This window comes from Mugil cephalus, chromosome 16, assembly GCF_022458985.1.
Source record: "Mugil cephalus isolate CIBA_MC_2020 chromosome 16, CIBA_Mcephalus_1.1, whole genome shotgun sequence".
NCBI classification, from domain to species: domain Eukaryota; kingdom Metazoa; phylum Chordata; class Actinopteri; order Mugiliformes; family Mugilidae; genus Mugil; species Mugil cephalus.
In genome coordinates, this window is record NC_061785.1 from 7,179,107 (window position 1) to 7,202,113 (window position 23,007).

Genomic DNA, 23,007 nt, shown 5'->3' on the forward strand with positions numbered 1-23,007 from the left:
TGTATAGGGTGTCATATTGTGCATGGCTAAGTAGATAAGTTCCTCCAGGGGTGAAACCACTTCAACACAACTGATCCACGTCCTATAGAAGTCCGGCATATCACACAGTATATTCCACTTGAAAACGTAGAACCTGTTGCATTGTTATCACTGATTTGCGGTTAGCTTTGGTGCGACAGGCAGTTTTTTTAACTGTCAAAAAAAAAAGAAAAAAAAAACACAAATCCCAAGGGGCGACTTTGAAAAACAGTAAGTTGTTATCCCCATTTAAACTGAAATCAGATTGCAGCCCCTTTTCAGGCCGGCCTCTTTGTACGCTCTCTGTGTCTATGAAACCCTCTGTGCCGTTTAATGGGTTCATGGCCACGGGGCAGGGGTTACAGTTTGTCCTTCCTGCAATTAGCATTCACGGTTAGCTTAGCAGAACTAATGCACCACATCTTTGAGGCTCAAGTTTCCTCTGTGCCTCCGAGTGGCTGCGGGCGAGATTTAACTGACTACTTGTATCCATTTCGGGCGTCTTTATTAGACGTTATTGGCAAAATCCCCTGAAGAATAGCATGTCAAGCCGGCTATTATCAGACAGTTAAGTGTTGGTGTCACATTGATGCTTTTTTTTTAAAAAAAAAAGAAGAGGAGATTAAATTGTTCACACCTTGTCCTGATATACACTAAAGCTCCAGGTCATTTAATTACAAGAATATTAACATTAAGGGTCTTGAGTCACAACTCCTTTATTTTTGCATCACTTCATCAATAAGGCCCATTTCACTCCCAGTATATATTCACTTCTCATGTATTTCCACCTATAAATGGACTGTGTTGTCATTATTGTCTCGTCTGGTTTGCCCTGTGACATTTAGGTCAAGACACTGTGATCTCATGGAGGTATTCAGCACACAGGAACAGTTACACCAACGCTATTGTGGTGGCCCTTGTGGGCCACGGGGATCTCATGAGTCTTAAGTGACACTGCGGCTGAAACGAGGCAGCTCGGAGCTGTTTTTCTGCTTTTGGCTTTCGCCGCGTTTACTCCATTTACTCCATGAATCCGTGGACGTTTGTGTAGGTTGACTGAAGTATTGTTTGAGGACTAATCCAAATGTATGCATGTAGGCCGTAATACGGACTGTGGGATTTTCAGAGAGTCGGTGAATGCTTTTTTTTTTTTTTTTTTTTTTAGATTAAGGGCGTAAAATGACAGCAAAAAGTTAGGTAAATGCTGGAAGCAAGTAATTGACATTGATAAAATGATGAGATAAAACATGAACACAGCTGTCCACACCAGATAAGTTGATATTTAAAACAGGGGTCTTTGTTTTTCAGGCCAAACTGATGGAGAGATTAAGTAGGGACCCCCTCCCTACTATATGTGTTCTGTATTGAACCAGTGCTATTAATAAATATACATTATTATTATCGTTTTGCATTCAAGCTATCTCTTATCCCTTTACTAAAATATGTTGGATTCATGTTAATGTGCATTTAACGAAATTTAAATTTGTGGTGGAAATTAAAAAAATATACAAAAAATGTCTTATCAACCAAATATTTTGCAGTCCCCCTGCAGTGTTGAAGACCTATGATTGAAAGCGATTTATCAAAGTTTAAAGATTCAGGACGCTGGGTATTGTTTGGCAAGTAGATTTTAAAAGTCGACATTTAAATATTAAACCAACAAATGACACAATCTTACGCCAATAACATCCCAGAGCTGGATCTGAGGGCCAAAAATGAAGTGAACTGCACAGATAAAACTGAACTAAACTGTCTTCAGCGCTTTCAGTTAATGTCCGTAATTGTTATGGACGCGGGAATACTTTTACTATTTTGTTTATTTTTTTTGTTTTCCTTGTGTTTAAACACCAACACATGGCTAAGTGTGGAAAAATCCATCTTATTGAATATGAGCCACATTTGTCATTTCCTAAGTGCATTCTGTCTGCGTGATCAGTGCATTATGGAGCCAAATCAATGGCGCAAAGAGGAGGTGCTTTCATAAACAGCTTTTGATTATGGGGCATTATTAACGTTCATTTTTTTTTTTTAATTCAATAAAGTGAAACAATGCGCCGCGCCATCGACTCACGCACAGATTAAGCGAACCAATGCGCACGCAGAGGTCAATTCTGTTGGTGCTGCGCTCGGAAACAGCGGCGCCGACGGAGAAGTCTGCTTCTAATTCATCATCGTCCGCACATTATATCATTATTGATGGCTGTGGCCCCGGGGCGAGTCCATTTGTTTTTCAGATTTGTGACAGGGCGGCAGGGTGCCCGGGCGGAGGTTTGTTCTGCGGCCGTCAGTGCCATCAGCGTCGCACGCACCGCTCTCTCTTATTCACGTATTGATCGCCCATGCCTGGCCGATAATCTGGCACCTGACACATTTCGCGACATTATGTGGAACAGGTCAGTGCTAATGAAAGGGCATGAGGGATGTTGCCGTGCGCCGCGCTAACCCACTAGTACAGTTGCCGCAACCCTGCGAGAAGAGTGGCGCGCGGTGTTGAGCGTTGGTCGGGGGTGGTCCGGAGGGACGTAGGCGAGAAAGAAATACGATAAAACATTATGTCGGTGTTCCAGCGTCGCTAGCATTTGCAGGTTAGAACGTGCCCTGTGTTTTTGTCACATGAAATTATTGCGCTGAAAGGCCCAGATTTCTAAAAACTGGGCTCCAACAACTAACTTCAACCCATTACTGAACGCTAGAAACGACGAATTATACCTGTAAATGCTAAAAAACGTCATATTTGCAGTCACATTTTGGCACGTTTTAGGGTTTTTTTGACCACAATCATTGTGGAAAAAATCTGAAGTTTAGATATTCACCCGGAGAAGGAGGAAAACGTACTAGGTCTGCGATGAGATCCCGCTCTTGAAATTCAGTTCTCACAGTAAAAATCTATTTCAGCCCTTTCGAAACCGATTTTTAAGCCTGCACAATATGAAATTAACCACACGTAAATGTCACCACTGTGTTTTACCCAGACGGGACGAAAGCGGATATTTCCCTCGCCTGGATTTCTGTGCAAGTCTTAGAGAGGAGGCGGAAAAAAATGACATGGTAAAAATCACATTCTGTGCGTGCGCCGCGAGTGAAATCATGAGAGAGGTCTGTAACACCAGGCGTGAAGTGAGCTGTACGACTGCGAACTCTCTGCTCCGCGCCTCTCCACCGCATCCATCCCGCCTGGCTAATGTATCCCTCTCAATAGCCGGAGACAAGGGGAGAAAAGACTGCTTGTGTGAAGCACAAAAAGCCCCACCGCGGCCGCGCTCGCCACGGTAATTGGCAAGGAAGCTTCATTTCATTCACTCCTGCGCGTCTTTTGTTGTCCCGTAGGTTTCCTCACAAGTGCAGTGCTTTTGAGAGTTGTTTCAAAACTGGCTAATTTCTGCAGCCCCTTGCCCGTTGTGGCCCGTGTGCCCATTTATTTATCTGAGAATACACAATACGCACCATTCTTCCATTTTCTGCTGAACAGTGAAGTCTATTAAAAAACCAAACCATTTAATAGAGCCTTGATGATGCTTAAATTTGAACATCTGCACGAGGTAAAAGAAACATTTAAGTTCTTATGAACCCTGCTGCTCTCACGCTTTGAAAGTTTTACCGCCGCTCAGTAAAGTAGAGTCGATAGAATAGCGGCTGGTGGGCATTATAGGGGACGGCCTGTCCCGTTTTTATAATTACATTGTACTGGTTGTATAAAAGCCTACCAAACGTAGCTCGTAGCTGTATTTTCAGCACAATTGCACTTTTATCCCGCCGTGAAATGCATTCAAAGACATTTCACTTTGTTGTGTTAGCGCCTCACACTCGTGAGCCCTCTTAACCTTCTTGTGCATCAGTCTTAGCTGCTGAGAAATATTCTTATAATTCATTTATAATTATTTCCCCATCTTGCGTTCCCTTTACTTTTACTTCACTTTTTTTTTTAATTAGATTAAAACAGCTCTTTACACAGCTGTGACAATATTGCATGGCTACCCGACCTTTTGTGTTGTGACAAATCCAATCCTTTGAAAAGCCCTGACCTATAGACCTTGCTACTGGCTTGGTTTTACAGGTGGCGAGGTTGGTGCTAAAAAAAAAAAAAAAATAAAAATATGTTGCTGCTGCGAAAAACACAAGGCAGTAACTCAGAGTTGACTGGACGGCCTTGCCAATCTTTGTAATTTTTGGATCCTATCTTATGTCAACTTTGCAACAGCGAGGTCAACATTTGTGTTTTTCTTTTCATAAAATATCTAGTCATTGTGACCAAACACTTACCAACAACTGGTTTTCTCGGATGTTTTTGTTCTGATGTCGTACACCAGTGCAGCGGTTGTGGAGCACGTGCAAGTATTGTCTAGTTAAAGTCCGATAAAGCCATATACATGCCAGTGAAAATAAATTTACAATTGGGTACTACTTATTACTTAGTCAGAGAACTCCGATATTAGTTGGAGTAACACGTTTATGTGCTTAAGTTGTCCAGTTAGAATTGAATTAAGGCAATATATATATATATAATTCCGTGCATGCAAACGTACTGACTGGCTCTAGAGAGAGCTTTTCACATTGTTACATTTACATGGAAGCCATGTTCTTGCACATGTTTGAAATGGGATGAGTATTCACTTGGTTGCAATTTCTAACCTCACCACTAGGTGACACTATCCTACACAGTGGTCCTTTAAATTCAGAAAACAAGAAGCTTTAAATTTGGGTAAACTGTCATTTTTAGCTTCAGCGATTGTGCAAGATTTATTTTAATGTATTTATGGGCAACATATTTTATTATACTGGTTAAATTGGAGCCAAAAAAACCCTCATGTGACAACAACTAGACAAGAGATGAGGAGAAATGTCATCTACAGAATATAAATTCACGGGCTGATCTATTGTGGTGTTCAGAGTGTTTATGGTGGGACACAGTCAGAGCCAAGAGTCATTCCAAACTGTTTCCCCACTTACAGTAAACATAGCTTTTTCCCATAAGGTTAGACTCTCAGTACAACACAATTTCATCTCTAGGGCTCTTTACAGATGACACACGCTTGGATCTCAGAAAATATTTGCAGTTAAAAAGAGCGAATTGCCCTCCGCCCGATCGAACCTTTGAGCTAGTCGAGCTGAAGCAGCAAAAATCATAGGAGATGACGCGTTTGCATAATGGGGTCAAAGAGTTAAATTTGTTCAGCGCTGAAATTCGTTTGGAAAAACTGCAGCAGCGTCGAAGCGAGAGGAAGGACGCACGGCGTTTTGGAAAAGCAAAACAGCTACGTCCTCGATCCGTGTGAACTCAGCTGGAGTGAATGGTTGAGACGGTGGCTCGTTCCTTCACGTCATTTGAGAGGGGATTGGGCCGCTCTATAGTTGCGCATCTTGTACAAAGAAAAAGGTCAAAGGAGTCACCTGACCTGGAAACCTAGAACGCAGAATGGCCAGAGGTCAACGTTGGACACCTGGTCTTCTTGCAGGGCAAAGACCTTTTCACTTCACTTCCTGGATCTTCTGTCTTAGCAACGAATAAAAAAACCCAAAAAAAAAACACGTAACTCACACACTTATCTGCAGGTTACTCATGTGTACTGCAAAGCACAACAGTATATTTACAGCTGATTCTATCCCACCATAGATTCACCTAAACTCGATATCCGGGAGGATTTCCATCTTAACAGAACCCTCATTGATTCAGTTTCCAGAGGAATTGCAGCCTGGATCAGTTTACCTTGTTACCTTGTCACACTATGTTCTGGTCTGATCTCCATGTCCATTTCCGCTCAGCTTCGCCTCCCAGCCGCCACCACGCTGCCCAACAGGGTTTCCTTTGTCCCCGTGGCCAGTCATCCATTCCTAATCTCCAGTCTTTTACCGCGCTGGAGACGTGATGCTTGCTTTCAAAGAGCAGAGTGAGCTGTTGATGGATGCCCTCCATCTCCCTAATAAGGCTTTGAAGAAACCTTGTGGCCCAGTAGTGACAAATGAATCTGTATGTGCGGGTTCACTATTACAGAGCCTTCACATGTCTGCTTGGATACGGAATGGCTTTAGGGGAGGCAATTAGGTATTACTGTATATGAAGAAAAAAAAAAAAACTGACAGAAGCCAGTGGCGTAAATCAACACTTGAAGCTTTAAATCTTTTTATTAAAACACCAGATCATTGAAAAACATAAAAACACTTGATGATACAGTGATACATTCAGTAAACAACCATGCAACAGAAGAGTTCATGCTTTTTTAACTTGGCTTTATGTCTGAAAGTGCTTGAAAATCTTAAATACAAAAAAATGACCTACAAAAGTATAACAAAATGACAGTAAAACATTCTCATGCATGCAAGTCGTTCTCATTTACAGACCGTCTGATAGGGATGTGCGATACAGCCGTTTTTCCTTTCAGTCCGACACCAAAAGTAATCCATATACCCATAGTTTTAGATGTCTACTTGTGTATATGAAAATGATGGAGTTTTACAATGAAAACTTGTGAATGTAATTATGGAAAATGTATTTCACAACTCTCTGACAATTATCAGACTTCTCTTTAATAAGACCAATTAAATACAACCTGAGCAAATCACATTTAAAAAAAAAAAAAAAAAAATCACTCTCAAACTAAAAATGAAAATAAGAACAGTCGCTCTAACTTTGATGTACTTCTTTGTGAACCAGACAGTCTGGTCTCCAGGTTGGAACTTCACTTGAACCGTAACAACAAATGTCTCATTCTGTATTCTCTCTATCATTTCCCATTTATACGTTTTTGTTAAGAAACAACAGCGTGTTGACATGATCTACGTGTACATGCCTGTGATGTTTTTTCACTATATACCTGGATGTTGCCTGCCTTCCACCATAGAGGTCTCTTTTTTACTTTTTTAGAATTCATTACACATTCATGAAAGTATTAATATTTCTATTGACATTTTGATGCGAAGATCGATTCTAAAAAAAAAACACATGTCTAGATCCAAAGTATCGACAATTTCTGGATCGATACGCGCATCTCTACCGCCCGATACTGTCAGTATTGTTTGTCAAGTGCTGTGGAGAAAACCTGAGGAATACTCGCTGTAAGTTTAAATACGCAAAGATATTAAGTTCATAAAAAAAAACTCAAGCAATGTCGACCGAGAGCTCAAAACAACCACTCTCAAAAAATAATGCAAACAACGCAGCACTGCTTGTGCAACTACCTATGATCTTCCCCCTCAGGTGAAAGAGACATTTAAAAACGTGAGGAGCTTGAGTACAGTGTAATGATGTTTAAGGTAGAGATGCCACGCAAGGAGATACCATCAGCAGAGAGAGCTCCTTCTATTGCATTAGCTAAAGGCACTGATATCTTGATGGAAATAACTTCATTTCGGCCACTGCCAGGCCCGGTAAATACAATTGCTAGCTGTTAGCGCAGCCGTGTAAGCCTGGTAACTGATGGAAAGTGACTCTGACACGGTTATGAATGACGCTGGTGGCTGCGCCTGTGAGCTCCTGAAGGTGTTATCGTCTCCCCCCCGGTGCAGTGGGGCATATTAATAAAGCCTCTTACAGTTACACCGTCTAAACGCGCCGTAAATAACTTCCCATTACGGAGGCAGGAGCGCGTTCGGGCCCCTTCACGGCGCCACAGGCCACCGGTGTTTAAACCGCCACAATTAACGCATTAAACACTCGAGACCTGATCCGATGTGACACCGTCAGTTAGCGTAATGGCTAATTAATGGCTGGCGTAAAGTGTGGGCCGGCCCTAGAAATTCAAAACAAGACAAAAGTTAATCAGGCTAATTGTTGGAAACCAGCTTCGTTAACATAATATTTTCACTGATGATTGAAGAAGCTGAAAAATTGTTATTTCCAATAATTTCTCCCATTAAGACATTTTTGATTTTGTTTTTTTTTATATATAAAATACCAAAGTACAAACACTGCATAGTAAAAGACACTCAGTTTTGGTTTTTGCAACTGCGATACTAATAATTAAGAATGCTTCCCCCCCCACTCCTCCTCCTCCTCCTCCTCCTGGTATCTGACGCTCACAGTTAAATGCTGAGTGTGATGCTGTGAATGGTGTTCGCTGGGATTTTGGCATCCGCGTCTTCGCCGCTGATCCTGAACATCACGAAGGTGTTGGAAGGGATGGTGGCGGTGGCGTTGAGGGATTTACCCAACCAGCTGCGAGATCCACGTTTATACATTTTAACCGTTACCTGTAGAGCAGTGGACACAAAAGGTAAATATTAGAGGCTTAAAGGTGATACTTCATTCTCAATATGAGGTGTTTTTCAAGAATATTTCCTGGGGTTGTGGCCCTTTCTCAGACCGTCTGATCCTCTGGTTAGAGCCAGCCACTCGTGACTTTCACCTTTGACCCGAACTAAATTATCTTAAAAAGTCAAGGTTTCGCAAGCACCTCGGTAGAAACACAACAAACTGACTTTAACCACCTACCAGCAATGAATGGCTAGTGTGTAGAGTCATCTCTAATCGCCTGTGCCCCTACAAAAAATTTGCACATGAACGCACCATGAAGAATAACCAATGGTCAGCTGGTAAATATGTTGACTCTCATCTTACCAGCAGGTGGCACTAGACTATATTCATTCCATTTAAATTTGGCAGATCAGTCGGTCTACACTTTATTAATTTGTGAATCATAAGGAGCTTATTTATGAATTTCAATGTTCAGATTCGATGTCGGTGTAAAACGTGCTTTGCAAAACAGAGGATCTGACCCATAGACAGTATAAAGTAAAAATTGATAGTAGAACTGCTCCTCTAAAGTGAAGCCAAAGCGAGTAGAGCTCCCCCTGGTGACTGGCTGCAGTATAGGTCATAAGCTCCACCTCCTCCATGTTAGTGGATGCGACTTTTTTCAATTATGGTTTCTGATGAATTGATGAATTTTAAAGTGTCAATTTTTGCGATAAGCTTAGTTTTAGTTGGTTATTTGAACATGGTACTGCACAAACTCTGCTCCAAAGTCGCAAGATGGTGGTGCCCGCATTCCCGGGAAAATAGAGTTAGTTTAGCCAATGCATGAAGCTACAACACTGGGTTTGTCATAACCTTTATCTAGTTTCACAAGCAAACCACATAATTTATGTTTAAGAGGATGAGGTTTTCCTGAAAGTAGTGATTTCACCTTTAAAATCAAATTTGGTCTGATCTGGACCTACATAGAGCTATTATTTGATTTAATTGATTTAATAACTTGTTAACATTCTGGCTATATTCTTGATTAATTATTAATATTTCAGTCTAAAACTACATTGAAAATGTTTATTGGTAAACTAAAACAAACAAATTTGGTTTGGTTATTTGGTTAATGAAATAGTTGCAATTTTATTATTATTATTCCAGTTTGAATTTATCAGTAATTTTCTGCTTAGTCAAACATAATAAATGGTAACAAATCTGTTCTCCTTTTGTCGGAAGCTAATGCATTAATACCCCATTTAATAACTGTAAGGCTTGCTAAAATATTGAGCGACTCCGTTAGAACAGAGATCCAAACGGTAGACTGGAACAGAATAAATATTAAATTAACCTCCTCCTCAACGTGAGCTTTAATTCCCCTCCACATCTTGAATGGAGTCATACCTCTCTTGATTTTATGTAGGTTGTAGGGCATAGTACGCTTTAACACTACATCAAAACTGCCTGTTATGTTTCGAGCCCGACAATGGAGGCCTTAACTAGATTTAGACATGCAGGTAATTGAACCACATCCATTTCAAAAAGAATGCCTCACTGCATCTCTTGTTTGGCTGCATTTACAGGGGATAACAGAATATTACAGTGCCTTTTCACAGTTCCATTTTCTTTCACTTTAGCATTAGGCAATTTTTCAATTATTATTTTTTTTTCCCATGTACTTTCATCCCTGGCTCTCCATAATGTCTGGGCCTTTTAGTTAATGGTAGCGACAGTCAGAACCCAGTATATCGGCCCTTGTCCATTTTGCAGGTCATTGTGGAAGCCCAATAGGCCTTTTATTACGCCGACATCAAAAGGCAGATAAGCATTAGAGGTGGGGAAAATACCCTGCACTAGATATGTTCCCTCTTTCCTTTGTCTGCTATTGAAAGTGATCATTTTAATAGTGAAGAGGTTGGTGAGCTTTGGGGCTGATGGGAAGTGCGACACCCCTGACAGCCCACGAATATGAGCAAGTCGATAACACAACACGAGCACACAGCACACCCTCAACACCTGCACGCTCTCGCTGCTAACCTAATTATCTACAACAAAGGCCACTGCGATTTCAGACACACATCTTTCCACCATTTACTTACTTATTACTGTGCATTAAAACGGGGAGAGAGAGACGGAGGAGAAAAAGCTAAACAATTGCGTCTTATATTGCAGCCTTGGCCGAATGCCACATGGCTTGTGTTACAATAGCATCAGACACTTCAGAGTGAGTGTCTATTAATTTGGGATGCATGAAAAAATAGCTTCATGACAGCTGGTGGCGGAGAGGCATATAAAACGAGACAAAGGCATCGGAGAGGAATTATTCTAGCAAATCACAGCCGAACGTAATAGTTGGCAATTAACTAATTTAAAAGAACTAACGTTGAGTACTTTTTATTTTTGCGGAGGCGCAGACGCGACGCAGGCTTTGCGTCGTATTTAAACCCAAATAAGAACACAAAGAACTATTCACTTCATATAGTAAGAAGCTGTAAAACACAAATACAGCCGCACAATTCTTGAGATTTCCAAATATTTACAGTAGCAGTCGCGCTTGACTGGCTGATCGCAAGTCACGGTTTCTTTGGGGGGGGAAACGAACCAAAACCAGTTTTATTAGCTGCTCCGCTGGCGGCTCTTTGACACACAGGAAGGAAGAAGTGTTGTCCTGGCATCGGCTCCCTGGCCCTGCGCGGTCTAGACAACCTGCCTGCCAGGTGTTGCTCAGCAGAGATGGTGTGTCAAGTACGAGAACTGTCACCGCGCGTTACCCTGTCAGCCACTTGAGGCAAGCGTTTGCGGCGTGAAGACGACACCGTGTCCGACTTAAGGCAGCGGGGACGTGCGTTCGACGTTTACGATAAAACGAGTCGCAGCTGCACAATCTTGATCAAGCCCAAGTGCACAGATCAATATTTACTAAAATAACATCTCACTTTTCCCCGTGAGTTGTCCACGAGCGTCTGAGGATCATTACAAGCACCGACAGGCCTGAGTGAGCGTGTATAACACTTGGCGGTGAGGACTAGACCCTTGGGGCGAAGGCTGGGTGTCACACAAAGGGCTGAGAGCTCACCTAACAGTGTCTACACGCTGATCCGCCTCTCGCTTTCAGCGTCTCGGGAGCCATGCGAGTGACATCACTCCTCGCGTTTCATTGAGACAAACTCTCCCTCTTCTTATTTACCGTCTGCGAGCGCTCATAAATCCTGCCTCTGGTTCACCGTTCACCTTTTACCCTCCCAAACTCAAGACGACAGCTCGTTCCCCGTCCAAAAAGAAACGTCTCCTCGCGAACAGCTGATAGCGATCTCCGCTGGTTTCCTTATCTCCTACCTGCGGGGACGACCGTGGCACGGATTCAGAGCTTATCTGGTGTAATTACGGTTCAGAAAACACCAAATGATTTGTTCCAATTAGAAAACAAAACAAACAAAAAAGCATCGTGGACGGAGACGTGCGTCCTCTCACTGTTTCTGCCGTGTAACTGTAGATATTTCTCATTAAGGCCTGACAAGTGTGACGGACGTGAATAATGCGAGGACCTGTGTAATTGGGTAGGGACGTGTCACCACCTGCGTGTATTGCCATTCACAAAGTTCAGATTTTCTGCCTTGATAAAGTCAAAGGATCCCAGCGGGGTATCAGTCAGCAGGGGCCATTACCTGGAGCCATGGGTGCAGTGTTTCTGGTGAACTCTGAGTGAGCGTAACGCCACACCGGCTTCAGACGACGGGCTCTTTGTTCCGCGCCGTGTCTCACCAGACGCAGAAGGGGAGGAACACTGAGTAACACACCTCCGGCGCACCGAGCGTCTCTGTCGACGAGCCAAGCGTCGTGGAACCGGACCAAAAAAGGGGTTTGCGAGGCAATTAGGTAAACACCGTGTGGTTTGGCTCGCTGGGCGAGCGCGTTAATCTGCAAAGACGGGGCGTGAATCGGCAGATTATCTGTGATTTGATTTAATTTAGCCAGAAGCGTTTGCGTTTATGACAGAATGACGCTTTTCTTGAACAAACTATGAGCTAATTTTGCGCATTATCACCAGTGGTAGTTATTATATTACATTATATTATAACTAAAAGCACAGATTGGATCTTATTTCGAGAAATGTGGTTCACTTATGTGTTTTACTAGATTGATTCATAATTTCTAATTGGTGCATCCGTGCAAAAAATGAATATCCACATCCTTATTAAGACAAATTCTTTAGTGCATAGGTCTTCAACAGGGGGTCTGCAGAGGTATCAATCTTTAGTAGATTAGACCAGGGGTCATAATATTTGCTTTTATCAATGCAGATTTAACACCTGCTGGTTTTGAACTCTTGGTCAGTCAAAACAAGCAACTTCTATATGTCACCATGACTGGCTTTGGTGTTTAAAAGCCTAAAGCCATGGACCCCCAGAGTGATGGAGAGATTAAGTAGGGACCCTCTACCTACTATATGTGTTCTATATTAAACTCGTCCTAATGCTATTTATAAATCATTTTGAATTTAATATTTTAAGCTATTCAAACAATACAAAGATATTTCAAGTGTAACAGTAGATTATTTGAAGGGAGAAATTGTGGGAGAAAATAATAATAAACAAAATATATACATATATAAAAAATGTCTAATCAACCAAAGATTTTGTGACCCCCCTGCAGTAACTCCGCAGACCCCCTAGGGGTGGATTAGACATTTATTATATATATATTTTCAATTTTCCCCCTCTTGCTGCACACGTTTGAAAAACAAAAAATTTATATTTTTGAACCTGTATATTATTCAAACAGCTTAATATTGAATGTAAAATGACGTATATTTATAAATAGCACTAGGACAAGTTTAATACAGGACCCATACAGTAGGTAAAGGGTGTCTACTTAATCTCTCATCATCAGTTTGTGGGTCCTTGGCTTGAAACCGAAAGTTCAAAACCAGCAGGTGTTAAATCTGCGTTGATAAAAGCAAAAATTATGGTCATCCAGATTCAGAATCTCAGTTTTTAAATTGCGATTAGTTTGTAATCAAACCTTATTTACTACAGTATTGGACACATTTTTTCAGGGCTTAGGCCTCAATGCGATAACCGACCATACTTCGTCCATGAAATACTCAAACATCATAGCTGAACTCCATTAAGATGCCTAAACTTTGGTTTGCTGACATAACGTCAATAACTACATTTGCTTCTGAAGCCATAAACGCACAAAACAAACGTCTGGTTAAGTTCTGAATAGCTCCGTCTCTGCTTCGACACAAGCCGAGGCCCCAGCTAACAGGAAGCCATTAGACTCCCGGCAATAACCATTTACATCCAGCCACCCAGCTCTGACTTTATTTCCATCCGCATAAGTGCATTTTCTACGAGAGGTTAAAATATGAATCCCCTCCTTTTTCTCCTCAATGGGTCTGGTTGTCTGGCCGACTTGAGAGGGCACAATCTATGACTGATTTAATTTGCTCTTTACGAACATCTCAAACAGCATTACCCCCAGAGCATACACTGACTGGCCCCATCTGACTCCATTAACTCCCAAATCAGGTTTAAAGACCATATTGATGCCGTCCGTTATTAAGGGTGATTATCAAAACAACAGACAATGGGCCAAAGTGTCTGTTAACTAGTTTATCCGTAATTTCACGTAACTGTAACAGATGGCAGGGCTGTCAATTACATACAGTATCTGCTGCACACAGCGGACATGCATTGTCTGGACATGCCGCATATTAGGCTTTACATTAAAAGAACGATAGTCTGCTCACAGGTGGTCTGGGGGGGGGGCGGGGGGGAAAGGACACGACACAAACGACGATATTAAACAGCAGAAATGCAGACGTTTCTAATTACGTGGCTCCTGGCTGGTTTTGTAATATAAAATAAATCAAAAAATTCACACACACACACACAAAAAAAAATGTTTTAATGCTGCCGTTCAGTCCACTTCACCACCTTTATTCTCCTCAATTAACGAGAATGGCTTTTGAAGCTGTAATTAAGTGCCTCTGCTCCACTCCGCCTCTTCATTATTCATGAATCCCTATTGATCATATCTTAGGACCTATACTGCCGGGGATCACTGTAATATCCTGAGTCCACGGGACAAGTAACCGGGCTTACGCAGATAAAGTTAACATCTTGGCCGCAGACCAAAGAAAAGTTTCGCTCGGATGCTAAAAGCAGCGTTTAATGCGGAGGAGCATTAATTGGAAAAATCCTCAGCGAAGCCTTAAAGCTCTTATTAAATTTGCAATGAATAATATATATATATATCTTTTTCCTTTTACGCAGTTGTATTGTACGCACATGCCACGCCAGTTTATTAGGTACACTAGTGAAACTGAATATACTTAAGTATAAAACTAAATCTTAGCTTCATGATCTTCAGCGTTTGTTTCAAATAAAAGAGAAAAATGTTGATTCCACTCAGTTTCATCCGGCTGTGTTGCATCAGCACATGCTTCTATTATTTTTGACGACCCTATTTTAGGCTAAATAACAGAAACACTTCAGTTTCTTATGCTGTTTCAACATAAAAACGAACTGAAGAGTCATTTTCAGATTAATTTGGTGCAGCACTGTCTACACAGCGTTGTGGCCACTGAGCAGATGACTTTATTATTAGAGCTGTAACTATGATTATTATGTATTAAACCTGAATATTATTTGTCTTATTTTCTTTTTTATATATATATAAATAAAACAAAACAAGAAAATTCTGTATTCCTAATAGGAATAAAAATGTTTATCGGCTATAATAAGTAATTAAATGTATTAATATTGTTCTTTGTTGGTGCATTTATGTCTGCAACACACTTTGTGACTCTATTTCCTGCCTCAGCTCATTCCACATGCAGGGAAATTATTTTCTAATGAATATTAATGAGCTTCATTTTAAACATGTATTCAAATTTACCGAAAACTCCGCCCGTGTTAAGTAGGAATGTGTGAAACGTGAACTCGCGACGGGGTTGATGTTTAACTAAATTAACAAAAGGGCGGCTGAAGAGCCCTCTGGAGCGACTGCTGCCGCCCGCTGGGTGATGAATTCGGAGGAAGCGCGTTGAGTCATCTTCAAACTGACAGATGCAGAAATCTCTCCACGGGACTCTTCACCGCGGCTCAGCGCTCGAGTGAAAAAATAGATTTTTTTTTTTTTTTTTACCAAGTTTAATCACGCACTATTACAAGGAGGCTTTTATCACTGCCTTCCACCGTGTAAGTGCTGGTGTCTTCGCTAGTTCATTACAGACACTTGTGGTGCTGCACCGCTCTCCTCGCGCGTAATTGCATGGTTGGTTTTTCCTCCGCGGCTTCCTACACACACTCGGCCGCAAATTGTTTCTAATTCCGGTTTCCTTTTTCGAGAGGGATCCTGCAATTACAGAAAGCTGAACATCCTGGTAGCTTCCACTCATTTTTTCATTTTTGCCTTACAGCTTATGGATCTGTCTTTCCAGGAACGCAATCAGAAAACTTTTCCCTGAAACTTTTCTTCCGTCGGATTTAGTCGCGTGGACGGTGCGGTGATTTTGTAGATTTCCGTGGAACTGGAAATCTACAAAATCACCTCTTAAATCACACTATTCGGCGAAACAGCTCCTTCTTCATCTTGTGATTGAAAACACACACTTGTTTTCAGCTTTTCTTGCCGTCAAAAAACTTCCGTTCACATGTCCATATGTAGCATTTCCATTGTGCGGCGCACACACACACACACAAGCCGTGTTTGCTAATGATTATTTAATAAGTAACAGTAATGGGCACTGCATGCATTTACTTCAAATGGCTTTATACAGTTTTTTGTCCTCGGCACAAAAAGAGACCAAAAAGCCACAGAGGCGGCCAATATTATCTATTTAGGCAGCAGAATTTGCAGGCTTTGTAAATGGCCTGCTCCTGGCCCCTTTTGTGCGCCTCCATTCATTATCACCACAAAGCAGTTGATGTCTCCCCTCTCTGGTTTTTCTGTGCTAAGCACCGAGCGCACCGGGCCGTCCATTACGGTGGGGCCGGTGACGCGTGCAGCCTGGGAGATGGCCAAACGGGGAGGAATGTCGGGGTGGAGTTAAATTAACAAGCTGCATTTGTGTGGAATCTGCAGCCTGTCAAGGGGAGACGAGATGTATCTCCGGCAACCCGAGATCTGATTATTCCTGCCATTCACCGCGAGCTGAGATGTTGTCTGTGAATTTGCAGCTTTTTTCGCCTGCCGGCTTTGCTTCTATTAATCAGCCGACGGGGGCTTCGTAGTCGAGTTGGGGCTGGAGGAGCTTAATTGTTGCCTTTTCGGCTATGCAATTAGGAGAGGATATGTATGTGCATGAGTGTGAGTTACAAACTTTAAGATAAAAAAAATAAAATAAAAAAAACATCAGAGCAGGGGATGACATGAAGATGAACAACATAACTAACTTGCACTTATGTTGAACAGATCTTCAGTTCCTTCTCTCTTTCCTCAACACACACACACACACACACACACACACACACACACACAGAGGCACACACACACTGTAATTACTCCTCAATCCATACAAATTGAATGAAGCCAGAAGCGTGGTCTAAGAATATAGACCATAATTAATAAATTACAGCCACTCTACTCAATCATTCTCCACTTTGGGGCATGTAGACATCCCATTCTGCGCAGAGTAATTGTCCCACCCCCCCGCCCCGCCCCGCCCCCCACCCACAGCTCTCTGAAGAAACACACCTAGTGTCTCCACGGTGGCTTCGTGGATGCATCTGGTGCCACTTCTTAAACAGATGCCCGAGTGAAACCGCGGGTCACGTCGCTGATCTCTTTAGCCGGGCGTGTTTACAAGTAACAAATCAAAAGCGTGCATTATTTCTGGGCCCTGAAAATATGCCTGGGGGAGATATCGGGTTTCTCTTCCACCCTGCCACCCACCCCCCCCCCAAAAGCTTCCCCTTGCAGCTGGTGCTGCACACGAGCAAAGAGCCTTCTTTTTTTTTTTAAGAGACAGAGGAGGTGACATCGCTACTGAGTCTTTTTGTTTGCTGAACAAATCTCTTGGTTTATGTGCTGGAAATAATAGGAACTTGAATACTCAGATATATTTCCCAAATATAGGGGGGGGGAGGTCCTCCTCCTCGCTGTGCCTCCATTTACAAGTATTTCTTTGAAAATAATATATTTTCTTGTCGCGTTGTGTGTCCCCCTGGGCAAGAAAAGGGCCCGCTGGAGACCGTCTAATGACTGCTGGGTCATGTATCAAATACACAGCAGCTGGAGGTGAGAGGGGAGAGTACATACAGTCTGGCTGCTGAGGGTGAGGGCGATGGTGGGGGGGGCAAAGTAAAGCCTGAGCAGGCTTGTGCGAGGCTGAGTGTTTGGGTGCTGAGGGTGTGAGTCTGTCACAGATGCTGAGCCGGGGGGTCACGCTCGCCGTTCTCCAAGAGGTGAAATGTACTTCATTTTTGACAAATGCGACAAATTAAATGACACGGAGCCCATCTCCACGCACAAATAATTACATGTTAATATCACAATTAATCAGATTCAGAACGACTACGCAGCCTTTTTTCAGTCAGGGTCAGTTAAGATGTGTCGTTTGCTCTCTCTGAGAAGACATTTAACAGGTTCAACCTCGCAATGAAAACACACCATAATCTACAACCGTCTGGGAATAAGCTCAAAAGATGCTTTACAGGCCGCGGCTTGATTCTTGATTTAATCAAGTGTGCTAATGAGTGCCTCACAGGCGGGCAGGACGACTTGCATCAATAAAAACAGAAGGCAGTAATTAGCACTCAAGTGTCGGTGGATATTAACGGAGGTAGCAATTTGAAAAGCCCCATTCAGCTTTTTCAGTGTATTGTTAAACAGAGCCAGATGACTATAACCAACACTGGCTTATTTCTAAAGAACGCTGTCTTTAGTTGTGATTATTGTAATATCTGCAGCCTAAACGTTTCTGCTTTTTGACTCCGTTTCATTGATTTATTAAAGAATATTTCTAAATTTTGTTGTGTTCGAATATATATATATGTAAAACTGGCATCTTGCTCTGTGGTCTTTATCACAAATCAAATCCTTTAAGCAGAACAAGAGGGGATAACCACAACTATAGGGAGACGGTTATAAAGTGCTACTGCCACCTGCTGGTTCACGCTGGGTTTCATGCTTCACATTATCATTTTGGAGACACGGACTCAGCCTCTGAATTGCAGACGCGACTGACCTGAGGAGCGTGTCCCAGCAGGGCCCACAGGGAATCAGCAGACAGGGTCTTGAGCCTGGAAAACTCGAGCGTGTCGGTGTCCTGGCGGTCGAGAGCGATGTACTGGCAGCCCTGGTAGTCGCCCTTCAGCTGCTCGCCTCCGTGCAGCCGCACCAGATCCCACGTTCCCACCCTCCTCAAGACCTCCCGCACTGCCTCCATCTGCCTGTACGACAGATGACCTGCAGGACAAGGAACAAACAAAAAAAAAAAAAGCTTGTTTAAATTAATCGTAATCTATGGTGGAATTCATTAAAAGGTTAAAAAAATAAAAATAAAATAAGTCAAGCTGATTCGTTTAGCATATATTTAACATATTTTTGTTTTAAGACCAACTCACCAGAGATCCAGGAGGGAGTCAGAGCATCGGAGATCCAGGCCATGTAGCTCTCCTTGAAAGATCTGAGGAAATCATCTATCTGGCTGTGGGAGACCAGCTCCCTCCTCTTCCTCAGCTCCTCGTCCAGCTCGCAGTCTGGAGAGAGGAAGACGACTCTGGGGAAGAAGGCGCTTTGGCGCACGGACACTCCACTGCTCTTCAGGTGGCCGCATAAGTTAGCCGTCTTGGTCTAGAGGACACAGATAAACATTATGATCCATTTATGGTTCTCATTTGTTTTTAAGTTTTTTCTTTTACTGAAATGATAATTTTGCAGATTATAGACAATGTCACTGATGTTACCTACACTACAAGCCAAAAGTTTGGAAGCAAAATCAAATTTGTACATAAAAGATCATAGTTTCATTGGTATCAAAATAATCATGATTATTATGTAACTTATTAGAAGACATTTTTACTATAATTAGCAGGTATTTGAGTTTTTCTTGCTTAGACTTTGCTTTTACAGCAGCATGTGATATTTGTAAAGACACTCAAAAGCCAAAGAGTTAAATTGAATAATGCAAAACTTTTTTAGTTTGTTTGTTTTTTCACTTATGCTTTTAATGAATTGTGACTCTTGCAAATCTTCTTGACCCTAAAACTAAGCCCTTCTTTTATTTTGCTGATATTTAATCAGCAAAATAACACATGTCACAGCAACCATCACCTAAAGGTAAACTGAGGAAAATGGTGCATATCAATAAAAGTAAAGTCTGATAATGCATTAAATACATCCCAAAACACATAGAACTCATGCTGGTTTTTAAGGAAAGGCATTGTACAACAGAAACGTTTGACCTGTAGTGTACATGCACAAAAAAATGTTTAATTTGAGTTGTTTTAACAGATTTGCATAATGAAAGAACCAGCTGTGAATAGACAGAAAGTCAATAGTAATAAAACCGATTGATAACTCGTGAATTATTTCATTAAATCAAGCCTGATAAGTGGAAATCATATGTGACGAGAACGTCTCAATATTCTTACCACAATGCAAACGTCCAGTATTGAGTTTCTAAGAGGAGCCATTTAATAAAAAATTACCTCGATTAGGCACGGATAGTCGAGCTGTATCTGCTTTGTGGCGATTAACGGAGTCAATAGATCCAATTTAACTATTTTATTAATGCAGTGGGTGTTTGTCATGGACCGAGCTTCCAGCATCTATAGAAATGGAAATGAATGACTCCTAACGGACCCGGGCCCATAAGGTGACAGCTGTGTTTAGGCACCTGGCTGCTTCCAATCCCCCCCTCCCCCCCGATCCCACTCAACCCGTGAACACAATTATGGCCTTTCAGATGACGAGTGTCCACTTGGGAAGTTTAGGAAGCCCCCGCTGTAGTGTTTGAAATTTCCATATAAATTGCTACGGTGACTCAGAATCTCTTGACCCGGCTGGAGTTTGCATGAAAACAGTGTATTGGACAATTGGTTGGACCTTGGACGAAAGTGTACCAGACGGTTTGACATTACGTTTTCGTGAGGCTAATGCAGCATTTCATTTTTTTTTACCGTGATAGCTTTGAGGGGATCTTCAACCTGCTCAATGCACGTATTGGTAAGATTTTGGTCCTCTTCTTTAACCTGCACATGCCAGTTTTGGTTGTGCGCAGACACGACGCCCCTCCAGGGTTTAACATCCAAGCAGAAGATCCCTTGACCTTAGCAAAAAGAAAACAAATAAAAAAATGTAACAAAGCTACTTGAACGTGACATAAGCAGAATGAAGCAGGAGTCTTTTGGATGTTTTATTATAGATACCAACCTGTGAGGAAAACGATGTTGATGTCATCTTTGGCTGTCTGAAACTGGTTAGGAACACGGAGGTTACAGTAAACATCCTCCTTCCTCAGCCCGGTGAGTTTCCTAAAGAATAAACAAAAAAGAATTGTCTATCTTTTTTTCACTTCTTTTGGCAACTTGGACGTAGTGGAACACACCAGTGATTGTGTGTAAATATATCAGCAAACACTTCCCTATTTACACATTTATCACCATTCTTTTGTAGTCATGTTTCACATAAATCTTTGTTTAACTCTAACACATCTCAGTGACTAACGCTGCCTTCCAATGGCTTTGTGTTTTACGACTAAACTCCGCATGAACAGCGCCCTCTTGTGGCATTCACAACCTCGTAACCGGAACCGATGCTTGCTGGATGTTAATATATCGTCATTTCTTCATGTAGTCTTTTCTTCATAATTTTAGAATGAAAAATCAATATTATCAGCAGCCTCATCCTTTCTTTATGTCTTTGTATTTTAAGCTCCTGAGACCTGAGCTTTTCTTTGGTCTGCACGGTATTTGGGATTAGTAGGACATATAAAAACCAAGCATCGTCTCTGAACAGGAAGTAGTAGTTTTTGAAAACAACAATGTCCTCATACGTGGACACTGGGATTATATTTCATTATTTTTATTATAATAAAGTCACCCAATGTGTGTCAAAATATAAAGCTGTTTGTTTTAATACTTGTACATGGCTGAGCAAAGACAGAATTGTGAACAACGAGGTCCCAACGTCCTCAAACGAATACTTGCTAATTAGCGGCGTTGTAGCTCGTTGCTTTTGGTTAAAATTTGTTAACTATGCGTGTTGCACGTTAATAAAAATACATTTTTAACCATAAAATTTAATGAGGTTTTGTTCCTGGTCCACTTTTGACGTCCTGTGATCGCCTGTAGAATGAATCCAATGAAATTCCCGCTATCATGTCTTTACACCGACTAGTGTATTGACCCTTTGCTACCACTAGATGGCGGACTACAGCGTCCACTTATGGACAGTGAGTGTAAATGAAGCAGAATAAGTTGCAATAAAACCTAAAACTCCCCGTATGAGGCTGCAGGGTCTCAGGAGGTTAATGCCAATATGTCATTACCAAAAGCTCTTTTAAACTTTTTTGATTATGCTGTTTGGTGCCGGGCATGTTGTTTTTTACAAAGAAAGTGTGAAATAAACCAGTAGTAAAACCAAAACAATCAGCTGAATGATGCAAATTTAGGCTAAAAGGTCTCTGTGGGTTGGCCAGATGATCCACTGTTATTATATGAAAAAAACTGCTTTGCACAGCTTTAACTTTATCTAATACTTACATGGCATGTTGTAAAAAGTCAGACAGTGTTAGCGTCCGCTTTGAACTCTGTCCTTGGGCACTTTCTGAAGCTTTGGAGCTGGGATGAAACTGGGTAAACAGGCTTCCAAGCTGAAGCATTCTCTAAAGTCTCTGTTTAAAAACAAGACACAGAAGAGGGGGGAAAAAGTTATATGGATGAGTTAGAGTCACTAATAGAAAACATTTACCGGGGTGAAAAAAAAAGAAAAACAACTGAAGGAAACACAGTTGCATTACAGTCAAAATGATGCCATGTTGTTCAAGTTCAAATCCTCCATGTGTGGTTTAAATGAATAACAAATGAACCGTTTTGTCGCTGTACTGTAAGAGCATGCAATCTGCTGCATTCAGGGTCAATAGCTTTGTTGACTAGACTTGAACTTGAACTTGAACTTCAAGGTAACCCCCCCCACCCCAACCCCCCACCTAGGAGAGAACAAAGAGTAGGAAAAAAAAAACACTGCACGCGGAAATCTCGTAACAAAAAAACACATACGTACTGTTGAGGTCTCGCGCTGGTTTGAAAAAGCCTTTGAAGAGGAAGAAAATTCAGAAACTTCACTTCGACATTGTTCCGCCGCTGCCGTGGCGTCTCTTTCTAAATGCTGAGCAACGTAACTCTATCCAGGAACGCTGTTTCACAATTTCACCGCCCCCTTCCTCCCCCTTGTCCCCCTCCTCTTCCTCCTCCTCTCCAGCTGCATGTTCCTGGAAGAAGTAAACAACAAGACCACGTGCACCACCTGCAGCATCACGTTACACCCGAGGAGACGTGACGTCATCCGTGTTTTTCATGGTGCGTTTAAGGAACGACCTCCTGTTATTTCCATGCATGTGACGTTCAGGTGATGCTCTGGATTGGGAATTAGCTCCACAACTCGAGCCGGGAGAAATATCACGATCTTACTGCGCAAAAGGTCAAATGGTGCAATTTATATAGTAGTGAAAACAGACTATTTGTAATATTTGCAAGTTAAGAGAAATAAATTCTCAAAGGTAATCTTCTTGCAGTTAAATGTCTAGCAACCCATTGACCCTCTTATGAAAAAAATATCAAGACATGCTATTTGTGGTCTTA

General features: G+C 41.8%; 1 protein-coding gene across 1 annotated transcript; it reads right to left on the bottom strand.

Moving 5' to 3' along the window:
• Positions 1–6,119: 6,119 nt before the first annotated feature.
• si:zfos-911d5.4 lies at positions 6,120–22,589 on the bottom strand. Its single transcript, XM_047608112.1, has 7 exons — positions 22,430–22,589; positions 21,910–22,040; positions 20,579–20,679; positions 20,326–20,474; positions 18,769–18,997; positions 18,390–18,610; positions 6,120–8,202 (listed from the first exon to the last, which is right to left on the bottom strand). The coding sequence occupies exons 2-7, from the start codon at positions 22,026–22,028 to the stop codon at positions 8,035–8,037; spliced, it is 987 nt and encodes a 328-aa protein (XP_047464068.1). The 5' UTR covers positions 22,029–22,040; positions 22,430–22,589; the 3' UTR covers positions 6,120–8,034.
• Positions 22,590–23,007: the final 418 nt, after the last annotated feature.